At 35.3% G+C, this 12,596-nt stretch overlaps 1 protein-coding gene across 1 annotated transcript in view; it reads left to right on the top strand.

The window, feature by feature from the left end:
* Nucleotides 1-12,596, top strand: part of KIF21A (kinesin family member 21A) — a 161,056-nt gene that overhangs the window by 83,008 nt on the left and 65,452 nt on the right. The window contains exons 7-11 of the mRNA XM_027768117.1: nt 463-630; nt 2,407-2,522; nt 6,987-7,182; nt 7,601-7,790; nt 8,399-8,462. Of these exons, the coding sequence (XP_027623918.1) occupies nt 463-630; nt 2,407-2,522; nt 6,987-7,182; nt 7,601-7,790; nt 8,399-8,462 (734 nt within the window). The remainder of the gene's footprint in view (nt 1-462; nt 631-2,406; nt 2,523-6,986; nt 7,183-7,600; nt 7,791-8,398; nt 8,463-12,596) is intronic.

The raw sequence follows: 12,596 nt of genomic DNA, 5'->3' as shown, positions 1-12,596 counted from the left end.
ATGTGTCTGTAACAGTCAGAAAGCATATATGGTCATACAGTGATGGATGTAGTCACCAGGGACCCTTTGCTTATGAGAACTCCGTTATCGGTTTCCCTCCATTAACATAAGCAAAGCCTTATTTTGTAACAATTATCTTCTGCCTATCCATCTTCTTTCTGCATTTAACTTTCTAATTGCCAGCAGGTGGTTTTTGCATTTATGTATATTGGGCTACATCACTGTTTCTTTCTTAATACTTCAACAACAGAACTTCAAAGTTATTGAAAATGCATCTTATGAAAAAACTATGCATGGATTACAAAAATATTTTGCACCAAAATAAATTCATACTTTGAGTACATTTTCTGTGAACTTTTTGAAGTTCTCCTTATATATGTATATGAGACTAGGGCAAGATGGGGTTGGAGGATAATGAATGTCACATTAATAAAGTATTTTCAATTATTTTCCTAATTGCAGGAAAATGCAACTGATAATAAGATGATTTCTGAATCATCCCAGATGAATGAATTTGAAACCCTGACCGCAAAGTTTCATTTTGTTGATCTGGCAGGATCAGAAAGACTTAAGCGGACTGGAGCTACAGGCGAGAGGGCAAGAGAAGGCATTTCTATCAACTGTGGACTTGTAAGACTAAAGCTTTGGGCTGGGAACACATCAGGGATTTTCTGTTCTTTTCTTTTTTATAGTACATAATAGCTAAATAGAAATCCTTCACACATTGAACTGAAAGATGAAAGTAAATTTTTCAGTAATGCACTGAATCTCTGACCTCACAGTGAAGGCTTTTCTCTTATTATTCCTATTGGGGGTTTTTGTCATATGTATAATTTTAGTTGTATTGAATTTTATGATATGTGCACAAAATTACATATAGAAAGATAATTTTAAAAGCTGTTTTGGGGCCGACAGGTGGGGTGGGGTGGTGTTTAAGGGCACGGGACTTCCACATGGCTGACTACAGTTCAAGTCCTGGACCTGGTGACTTTCTTTCTTACTTTCTCTCTTGCTCTGTCCCTCTCTGGTCAAATTCAAAATAAATAAATAAATAAAGTTAAATAAAATAATTCTTTAAAAAAATATAAAAACTGCTTCTATATTTTAAAATATGTTTTCAGAATCAACATTAAATATTAAGTATTTCATGGGATAAAATTTCAAAGTAATTTTTTGAGTAACATTTTAAGACAGTCATTTTATTGATTTAGGAAATTATAATAAAAAAATTTTTTAGTAGTGAATTTGTCAAAATGGGAATATTTCTAGGTTATATTAGAAATGAACTTTTATATCATGCCATCTAGTGGTGTTTTTGATTGGAAAACACTCAGTGATTGAATTAGCATAAAGCTTCTGCTATATGGAAGAAAATTTTAGAGAAAATTTTTGTATAAAAAGTTTTTGTTCTTGTCTTTATTATAAAAATCATATATTTGTTCCTGCATAAAGTTAAGTATATCCTTAAATTTCTGTGGTGCTGCCAGCTTTAGGGGTGTGCTTCCTGTTTTGCTTCCCTCCCATCCTGGAGATGGAAACTCCAAATATAAGGTCCTTTTTCTGTTTATGATTGCCTAGTATTTACTCACTTATTGATGTGATTTTTCTGGGGGGAATTACCAACTGAGGCTGAGAAGAGAGAGCCAGACCTTCCAATTCTAAACCCACCATGAGGCTCCCACAATAGAGTTGAATGTTGTATAAAAGGGTGTGACCTGGATCCTGAACTTTGAGTATTGTTTTACATTTCTTAGATAAAACTCATGGTGGTACTTGCATTTGTGCTGTCAGGAGCACAAAGCCATTGCTCTATTTTCTTGTTTAGGCTGTTGAGACATCTTGGGATACATTTAGCAGGGTTTCATTGTGGCCCCTGTTTAAGACTGTAGCCTCTCTGTAAAAGGGGGACCAGGACATAGTGTGATCCTGACGCCATTCCCTGCATGATCCTTTGGCCCTAACAAAGATAAAATTATAGACGTCCTTATTACCAAAGTAAAGTGGGACCAGCATTCTGTATAACGCTTATGCCATGGCATAAGTGTTATGCTAGTTCAGTGATGGTAAAACAACAAAAACAGCAAGAGTGGCAGGAAGAGTGAACTGAGTGCTGTAGTTTGACTTGTTTTTAAAAAATTTGGTGCTGAGTGCATAGTTTCATTTGAGTATTTGTGCATTATGGGTATACTGTATATAGTACTAAATTTTGAGTGGTGTTGGTTATTAGTAATAACAGAAAACTTTGAAGTTTACTTTATACTTCAAAATATAAATGTAAAACAAAATCAAACAAATATTCTCAATTTTGTCATGTCTCCATATAATTTTCTATAATTTAAAAGTGGTCTTGTGATTCAAAAGTGTTATGGTTAGTAAATTTATATTGTTTTCCTCTCTCTCTCTTAGTTGGCACTTGGCAATGTAATAAGTGCTTTGGGCGACAAGAGCAAAAGGGCCACCCATGTGCCCTATAGAGACTCCAAGCTGACAAGACTACTGCAGGATTCCCTTGGGGGTAATAGGTATGCAAGTTATTCTCTATATCACTGAGTTTGGGTTATTCATTATTTTTAAAGTAAGAATGTGAGGTAGTTTATAAGTACTGCTTTTATTATAAAGCAAATTAATAGGAAGAGAAACTGATAATTATGTTATTAAGAACCTAAACTGTATGAGTCACTTTGGGTATTGCTATATTATGTAATGCTCATAACATCTCTTGAGAAAGATGTTATTATTTCCTATTTCATAGATGAAATAATTGAAATTGAAATCTATAGGGGTTTGGTAGTTTAATCTAGATGACTTAGCTTGTAAATAAAGTCTATGATATATATTCTATCATATGGTAATTTCTGCTTTACTTGCTGAGCACATAGTAAATACCTAATAAAATTTTGTTGAAAACATAAGTACTGTCTTCTAATTAGCAAGTGATTTACCTTTATTGATACATTTTTGCAAAGTCTCCTAAAAATTCAAACTTTTTTATATGTGGAAAAAGTTTCAGAAAATTTCAATTGAGTGAAATATAGGGTGTCTGCTGATTATTAACTTTGTTAATATCAATGATATTTTTCCTTTCAAGACTTTGCATCATTCTGATGTTTCCTCAGTTAAACACATCCTTTTAGTAATGTGTTCCCTTCTTTAAAGGTCAATATGTTGACTTTATAAGTGGAAATGTTTTTGACACTTAAATGCAGTCATCACACAGTTCAACAAGTTACAAACAACCAAAATGAATCTATTTTACAGTGTTCTTGGTCTAACAAGTCATGCTTATTTAAAAGAACATTAGGGGACCAGCAGTTGGTGTAATGGCTATGACGCTGGACTCCCATGTAGTCAACCTGGTTTGAGTCCCAGACCCAGTGGATTAAACTCACGCCGGGTGCATGTCTGTGCGTGCCCAAGATGCCGAGAGGAAAATGGAGAAGGGATTGTGCCGTGGCCATCCCCCCTGGAGGGTGATATCTCACTTTCTGTCTCTCTCTCTCTCTCTTTCTCTGTCTTTCTGGCGAGCACATGCACCCAATAGCAAAACCCTCTCCCCTCCCCCCCAAAATCATTAGATGTTATACAATGATCTGATAATTAAACTTACAAACTCTTTTTGAACAAAATTCAAAGAATTTTGGATAATGTTAAATTTTAGGTTTGAAAATAGTGTGGTTTAGAAATAAAGTTTTTTTTTTTAATAGAGTTCAACAGTATCATTTTCATGTTTTTTCCTTTTATGGATTATTAACATTGTCTTAACTCATCTCTCTTCCAGAATATCCTTTATGTTGATGCAATTTTCTTCTATTGTTGTATATGTCCTGAGTTTTATATTTAGTCTGAATTCCAATATTGGTCTGGGTTGTATTATAATTTTTTAAAGCCAAATGTAGCTTTTTTCAAGTGTATTTCTTAACTATAAAACAAAGCAGAGGTGATAAATGCCCTCTCCATATAAGCTTAAGTACTTTAGAATACTTCACTACTTTTGCAAGTTTACTTGCCCCAAGAACAGTCTGAAGATTTTAAATATGGGTCTTGAATTTTCAAGTTTTAGACAGGGTACAGTTAAATAGTGTCAGATGTTTCTATTCCATTTTCTTAGTGGGTGGTATCCCCACAGAAAAGATGACTCCTAATTCTACTCTTACAGTGGCTCAAGTCCTACTTAAAATTTAGTTTTCAAAAAGCATTGTATTTTGAAGCTTTAGAGAGTAAAATGTCTTTATTTTTTAAAGTTTATACAAATGAAACTTAATAGTAAGAAACATCAGATATTTTTACAAATAAGCTTCATATATTTATGTGCATGATTTATCATTTATTTTTTCAAATTAAGTTGCCTTTTCTGTTTATAATGTTTAAAATAAACATAATAAATTCATAGCAAAAACTCTAGGAAATAACAGAAAAATATATAGTATAAATAAAAGTAAATTAAATTTAGGGCTGCCCCATAACCTGGTGGTTAAGGATACTGGGTCCCACATGGCAGATTACAATTTGAATCCCAGCCTTAGTGTCTTGAAAAACATGATGAGTGCATGTGCTTGCATGTCCCAAATGCTGACAGTATGGAGAGTTGGAGAAAGGACTGTGGTGTGACCATGTCTCATTGTGGAGTTTCCTTCCCCTGCCCCACCCCTCTCTGCTGCCCCCATCTCATCCTGTCAAGTGCATGTACCCTTTGGTGATTAAAACAAAAAGTAAATAAAAAATAATTACCTAGAACTATTAACACTGTTATATATTTCCTTTTAAATGTATAATACTTAATATATAAAAATACATAACATAATATATTTAAATGATATAGTTGCCTTTAAAACAGAATTGTGTGTTTGTATGTATTTAATTTGTATGTGTGTGTATGTGTGTGTGTTTGTGTTTAAATTTTAAAAAAAAATTACTGTAGGGCACATGCTCTTGCCAGAGAGAAATAGAAAGAAAGAGAGAGAGAGAAAGTGAGAAATTATGCTGGGAAGGTGGCCATGCCATTATCCCTTCCCTTCTATTCTTCTCTCAGGATTTTGGGTATTCATGCACATGCACCTGGTGTGTTTTTCAAGTCACTGATCTGGCACTTGAACTGTGATTGGCCATGCGGTAATCCAGCACTTAACAACCATCCCATCAGCTGGCCCAGAAATGTGGTTTGTATGTGACCTTTAAAAATAGGCAGCTGTAATGTTTTTCTTCTTTGAGTTTTTCTTAAATAAAATAATTCTTCACATTTATATCTTTTGGTTTTTAATATGTGATCCTTTTCCTATGTAGTTGCTCTTAGCCAGCTCCTCTCCTTCCTTACGTTCCAAGTGCTATGTTAAATGTTTATAAATACATTGATGGATAAACTTTGGTGATCCTTGTTGTTTAGGGTCTAAGAGTTGGAGTCTATACAATTTCAATTTAACAACAACATAAGGAATAAAGAAGAGAAACAAAGGGTATGAGGAAGCAGGGAAAAGGTTTAGCCAGTTTGAGGGCTGCTTTCTTGCACTAGATGATACCTTAGTTGAATCTTAAATAATAGTAAGGGTAGATAAGGATGAGCAAGCTTTCCTAAAAGGAAAAAGGTGTGGGAATTGGATTCATTTTATTTCTTTTAATTGGGAGAGATTTTTGTTATAGGATGCATGCACTTGCCAGAGAGAGAGAGAGAGAAAGAGAGAGAGAGAGGGAGAGAAAGACAGAAAACAAGAAAACACCACCACTGCCACCACCCCGGGGGAGGGAGGGATGGTTATGCTGCAATCCCTTCTCTTCTATTATCCTTCCGGGATCTTGGGCACACACACACCCAGCATAAGTTTGAAATCACCGGGTACGGTACTCGAACTGAGGTTAGCCATGAGGGAGTCCAGCAATATAATTGCTATGCCATCTGCTGGTCCCAGGACCCCTTTTAAAGGGGCCACTATAAGTGTTATGTTGAAATTATTTCAGGGGAGACAAGAAAAGAAGCAGAAGGTTATTTAAGAGGCTGTAAATTAGGATTAATAGGCATTGATTTTCTATGAGAGTAGATAAATGAGATCCTTAACTGCAGTTCTTATCCATTTTTTACTTAGTAGTTTGTGAGTTCCCGCTAGATTATTGACAGGCATAATAGCTAGAGCATACTGAACATCACACTGGCTTGTTCTTTGGCTGGTAAAGCAGTTTATCATGATCATAAACTAATGAAGTGTTTCCCATTTTTGCTGTGTACTCTGGCCAGAAAATCTGAAATTTTGATCATTTGATCACAAATGTTGTTTCACATGGTGAAACATAGGGGTATACTAAGTACTCTTCTTTTTTTAGATGTGATTAGATTTTTTGTTAAGTACTTGGCTGATGGTAAAACTGAGGCTACATGCGATTAAATAAAATTAAATTTTTTAAAGTACTGAAATAAGCAATTAATGAAAAATAATTTTGTATGTTCAGTATATATTATATTGAACTAATAAATTAATCTATTAAAAGCTAGGGGTTTTTTGTAAAGAGGTCCAGCTGGATGCTGCGCTTAGCAGGCTGAGGCCACTTGGGCTGCCTGGATTTGATTCCCAAATGCTACAGTTAATGCCTGTAATCTTAGTTAATTGGGAGGCTGAGGTAGGATAATTGCAGCACACCAAGACTGTCTTCAAAACAAAGAAAAAAAAAAAAAAACCATACCACATACACATATACGTGCACACACCTTTTTGTGAAGAGGTGAAAAATAAATGTATATGCTTGGTTTTTATCAAGATATGATGGTCTAAGAAGGAGAATATACTTTTATTTTCTCCAGTTTTACCTAAATAAACAAAATCTTTTAAAGACAGTCTTAAAATATGGAGGGCTTTAAATTTTGCATTTGTTTTTAAGTTAGAATCAATCTTTTGGTATCTTGAAGGGAATATTTTGGTACTATTTAAATGGGAGGAATTTAAGGATGGTGATGTAAGTGTTTTACTTAATCTGTACCCCTAATTATTATTTATAACTTTCAGCCAAACTATCATGATAGCGTGTGTCAGCCCTTCAGACAGAGATTTTATGGAAACGTTGAACACCCTGAAATATGCCAATAGAGCTAGAAATATCAAGAACAAAGTGATGGTCAATCAGGACAGAGCTAGTCAGCAAATCAATGCACTCCGTAGTGAGATCACACGACTGCAGATGGAGCTCATGGAGTACAAAACGGTAAGCTGATGGGTTTGACTTGCTGTTTTGTGGTGCATTATGGTTTTTGTGAATACAGTGATGTCTTCTTGCAATGACTTGCACATGTGTATCTCTAGAGTCTCTCAATTGTCATAATACTGGCCTCTTTCATTTTGGAGTTTGATTTCTCTAGTCTTCTTGTGAATGTGTTGTAATGATGTTCAGCGTGACCTAACCTACAGTTTGTTTGAAAGTATTCCTGCCCCCATTTTTTTTTTTAAAGTGACAGTGCACCATACAGGGCTGGAGTAGAGGGAAAAAAGGGTCTCTTTGTCTTGGGGATGGTGGGATAAAAGGGCTCTTCACTGTAGAATTTCGTAGTCCCAAAGTCCCTTTAAACAACACTCTGGTTTATTTAAGTTTCCTCAACCAATAAGGAAATATTTTTCTCTTGCAGGGTAAAAGAATAATTGACGAGGAAGGTGTGGAAAGCATCAATGACATGTTTCATGAGAATGCTATGCTACAGACCGAAAATAATAACCTGCGTGTAAGAATTAAAGCCATGCAAGAGACAGTTGATGCACTGAGGACCAGAGTCACACAGCTTGTTAGTGATCAGGCCAACCAAGTGCTTGCCAGAGCAGGTGTGCTTGTGGGTTGGGATGAGTGAGGGATTACCTTCTAGAGGGCAGGGAACATTCTTTGTCCTCATTAATTACCCAGAAGAGTTGAAGTAGAAATGCCAATTTGTATGTATACAATATGTGATTTTAAGTTAATTACATATTTTTAAAAGTAATACATTATTACATAAACAAGATGTACCTTTTGCATCATGTTATCTTATATTCTGCTCATATAATTAGAAGTTGAACATTTGTGGTTTTGGGGCTGGCAGGTGGTATGGTGGTTAAGGTGCTGATTCCCATGTGGCTGACCGTGGTTTGAGTCTTGGACCTAGTGGTTTGCTTTTTCCCTTTTTCTCTCTCTCTCAGGTCAAATTTAAAAAATAATAATAAAAAATAAGGTTAGAAAAATAAATAATTCTTTAAAAAAAGAATTGTTTTTAAGAAGAAAATTTGCTGTTTTAAGAAGGTATTAGGTCTTCAGGAGAGTTGTGACATATTTTCCTATGCAAAAATATGTCATGATTTTCCTGAGCCAATGTTTTCTTCCCCAGCTTTGTTTTGTCTCCTGTGCTATGGAAGTCTTAATTTTAAGGAAATTTTCCATTTTATGTTTTATTTTGTAGGCGAAGGGAATGAGGAGATTAGTAATATGATTCACAGTTATATTAAAGAAATTGAAGATCTCAGGTATGGTTCATATTCTGTGACATATAATACACATGTTTGGTTTATATTTTGCAATATTGTAATATTTATATTTGTTGAGATTATTGTTCAGTAGCTGTTTATGGTGGTATTTCAGGTTAACTTGAGAGGACTAGGAATTTGTCTTTCCCATATTATCATATTCTGTATTAGTTCCCCCTCTTTATTCCCATATTATCCTCCTACTCTTATTGTTATTCCCCAGTTGTTACCTAATGTGACATACAGGAAAGGCAATATTGGTATTGATGAAGTTATCCTTGGTGCCATTTCTCTTTGTGCTTCTTCCCAATTGGAGATAGATCAGTATCTATGAATCATTTTGGTTTTTTGAATCTCCTATAACACCTGTTCTTATCTACTTTTTCCTTTATTTGTATGTTAGAATCATTGCATTCCTACTAGTTTGCCTCCTTACCTTTGGTTTACCCATTTATAGTTCATGCAACATGCCACAGATACTTACCAAATGCCAACACTGTGCCACGGGTGGGGGCAAGCATGACAAAGAGTTGATAAATCTATGTCGAGCATTGTGTATAGAAATGGGGTGACAGGATTTAGAAAAAGGAATGTTCATGCCAGGTATGGGAATGTGAAAGGAGATCACTAAACCCAGATTGGGGTAATAGAGGTAGTAAAGGTCAGGTACACTAACCATTTCTATGATATTCTATGGTTTGTCTTGAGGGATGAGCTATTTTCCTGATGGGTAAAACACCAGTCAGCTCCTTGGGAGAGCATTTAAATGTTAGGATGTTGGAAAAGTAATGACGTATTTTTTCTATGCAAAAATGTATTATGATTTTCTAGGTAACCCAGTAATTCAAATCTCACTTCTACCCATTTGCAGAAAACACCAAAGTGGCAAGAGATCATCTTTCACAGCTACCCTAACACCCATTTTCTATTTCCTTGATACTGGTCACTTGTTAAGGCTGATTGCAGGTTTTGGTTCTTGTGCTGTTTAGTTTCTCCTACCATGTTTCTCTAGGGCTTGATCTAGCTATTAGGCAAATAGCTTGAGTGGGGTCAATATTTCCAAGAAAACTATGTGACTCATTTCTACTCCTTCTAGTGGCTAAAATAATCATCTAATAAATATTTTCTTCATGGTCTTGAATTAAGACCCTTACTTAAGCCATTTATAAAACAGAGATGACTCATAGACTCCTGAGTTTAATGATTAACTCTTTCCTGATGTAGGGTAATTGTTTGTTCCAGGTTCCCAATTTTTCTTTGATAGCTCTTTAATTAGGTATGTTCCACCCCTGGTGACTAGGCTTCTACAATCCTAGGACTCTAATATATAGTATAAAAGATTTACATGTGGATATGCATAAATAAACTTTGAATTTAAATTGGATCACCTGGATTAAAATTTAAGCTTTGATTTATTAATAAGAGATGTGACCTTTGGCAAAATATATAACATCTCTAAGATTTAGTTCATTCATCTGTAAGAATGAGAGAATACCTACCAGTTTGACAGAGTTATTATAGAGCTCAAATAGATGAGCAGGATGTCAAAGTTCTTAAATTAAAAGGTGCTATAAGGGTCTAAAGTGTTATCATTTAGGTCCATGTACTTACATTCCATTTTTGTTGTTAAATTCTACACCAATGTAATATATTTGAAAGTATAGGAAAATATAAAAAAGAAAATTATAATCACCCTTATTTCCACCATTCAAAGAACTAATTTTAACATTTGGATATATTTCTCCAGTGTATTTTCAACATCTATGTAATGAAACTGACACAGATACAAGAAAGTCTGTATACTTCACTTCATGATGTACTGATTAGTCTCTATTACATGAAATGCAGGCAGCATTTCAAGTGGGTCTTAGGTACATGGATGAGTGGGGGGAGAGAGAAAAGGAAAAAGAGAGCTGTTCTTTCTACAGCCCATACAAAAAACCAGGTTCTCTAAAGTGAGGCCCATGGCTTTCAGCCTTCATCAGTACAGGGTTGGAGAAGCATTGAATATGCCCTTCCCAAATGAAAGCTTTTAAAGTCAGGAAAAAAAATAAGTCATTTATTTATTATAAATGAGCAATTAAGAGCATTATTGTTAGCTGATTTATTATATATTTCATTCACTCTCAGCATTCATTATTGTATACCCACACTTTGTGCTAGAAATGAAAAATACAGAAAAGGGTAAAATATTGTTCACGTATTTTTTTGTTTGCTAATCACGGACTTTGAATTTTTATACCTGCATTGCTTACTTGTGTTAAAAAAATGACAGCAGGGGGCCGGCAGGTGGTGTGGTGATTAAGGGCACTGAACTTCCACATGGCTGACCTTGGTTTGAGCCCTGGACCTGGCGACTTACTTTCTCACTTTCCCTCTCTTTCTCTCTCTCACTTTGTCCCTCTCTGGACAAATCAAAATAAATAAATAAATACAGCTAAATAAAATAATTCTTTAAAAAAAAAATGAGAGCAAGCTCAGCCATGATGGCGTAAATACTAGGGTGCTGTGTGTGGTGCTGGAGCTACGTGGGAGACCTAGGTTTGGATCTTGAGTTGACCTCAACATACTGCAATGGTGATGTGCCTGTGGTCCTGGCTGGTTGGGAGGATCATGGTATCAGGATACCTTGTCAAGGGTACTCTCCCTCTCTCTGTGTCTCTCTGTGTCATAAATAAATAAATAAATAAATAAACAAACAAACCTTAAAAAAAAAAAGGCAAGGTTTTAGAAATCAGACAGGAGAAATTTAGAATTACCTTTAAGACAGTTTTAAAGTAATTAAATTAATTAACCTAGAAGTTCATACACAGCAATTTAATGATGGAAAATTACTATAATTGTTGTTCTACTCACAGATGATACCAGATATATAATAAAACAACTTCATTAAAGAATGAGTAGGGCATTAACCTTCAACATATTCACTGATTTTATGTACACTCTGTCTACAGCTGGTTTTAAGAATATCATGAATAGTATTTTTAAAAATTTATTATTTTGCCTATTTTTATTTATTTATTTATTTATTTAGAGCTGCAAGTCTTAGGGTGCATGCACTTGTCAGACAGAAGGACAGAGACAGTGAAAGTGAAAGTGAGAAATCACCCTGCCCCCACAATGGGCATGGCTGTGCCGCTGTCCTTTCTCCTCCATTCTCCTCCTGAGATCTTGGACATGCATGCACATGTGCCTAGCATGAGTTTCAAAACACCAGATCCAGTGCTTGAACCACAGTTGGCCATGTGGGAGTCCAGCGACACAACCACTATGGCCTCTGCTGACCTCAATATCATGAAGAGCTTTGATAGACATTGAAAAAGCACTGAGCTATGTCTTTCAGAGCTTTGTGGTTGCAGATAATCTACTGATAATATCCTCCTTTGAAATAATTTGAACATATAGCAAAAGTGCTTTGCAATATAGTGTTGAGACAGAGATACGTAGTATTTTCTTCATATAGGCCTTTCCTAATTACTCTTGTGTTAAATTAACATTGGAAATATATGGAAGGAGATAATTATGTTGTTGACAGTGTAAATCACATAGAAGTAAGGGGACTGACTTACAGGACTTTTTGAATTCCGTTTAGTTTCAAGAGCCCAGGGTCTCATCATTTTATGTTTTCACATGTTACTCACACTACACACATTGTTGTCCTGTCATCATTCGGACTGCTTGAACAAACAAAAGAATGCTTTCAATGACCAAACTCAGGTTTCCTTGGAGATACTGTGTTTTCCCATGCCATATTCAGGAGCCAGATGTCTGTCAGGCAGTGAAGGGCAAATTTGAGTAAGGACTCCTTGCAGAGTTTTCCAGATGCTATTATTGTGTGATAAATGAGGAACTGAACATAAGGGGACCATGCTGCTTGTTTATTCCAAATTTAAGTAATGGATTTACAGAGCAAGGACAACTGACGCCCACTGGCCAGAATTCAAGTAATCTGTTATCACTGGCATCTTCAGATAGTAAATTCTTTTGAGCACTAAGAGTGTGATTTTGAACTTATAATGATTCAGTCAGAGATTTAAAAACATCCTAAACGTTAATATATATAAACACATTTACTTAAAAAAAAATCTCCTACCTTATTGCCGCCCAAGGCCCCGGGGGCTCAAGCCCCCGGCG

Source organism: Tupaia chinensis, unplaced genomic scaffold (assembly GCF_000334495.1).
Source record: "Tupaia chinensis unplaced genomic scaffold, TupChi_1.0 Scaffold145519_1, whole genome shotgun sequence".
Taxonomy (NCBI): Eukaryota; Metazoa; Chordata; class Mammalia; order Scandentia; family Tupaiidae; genus Tupaia; species Tupaia belangeri.
This window is presented reverse-complemented; position numbering and strand designations above follow the sequence as displayed.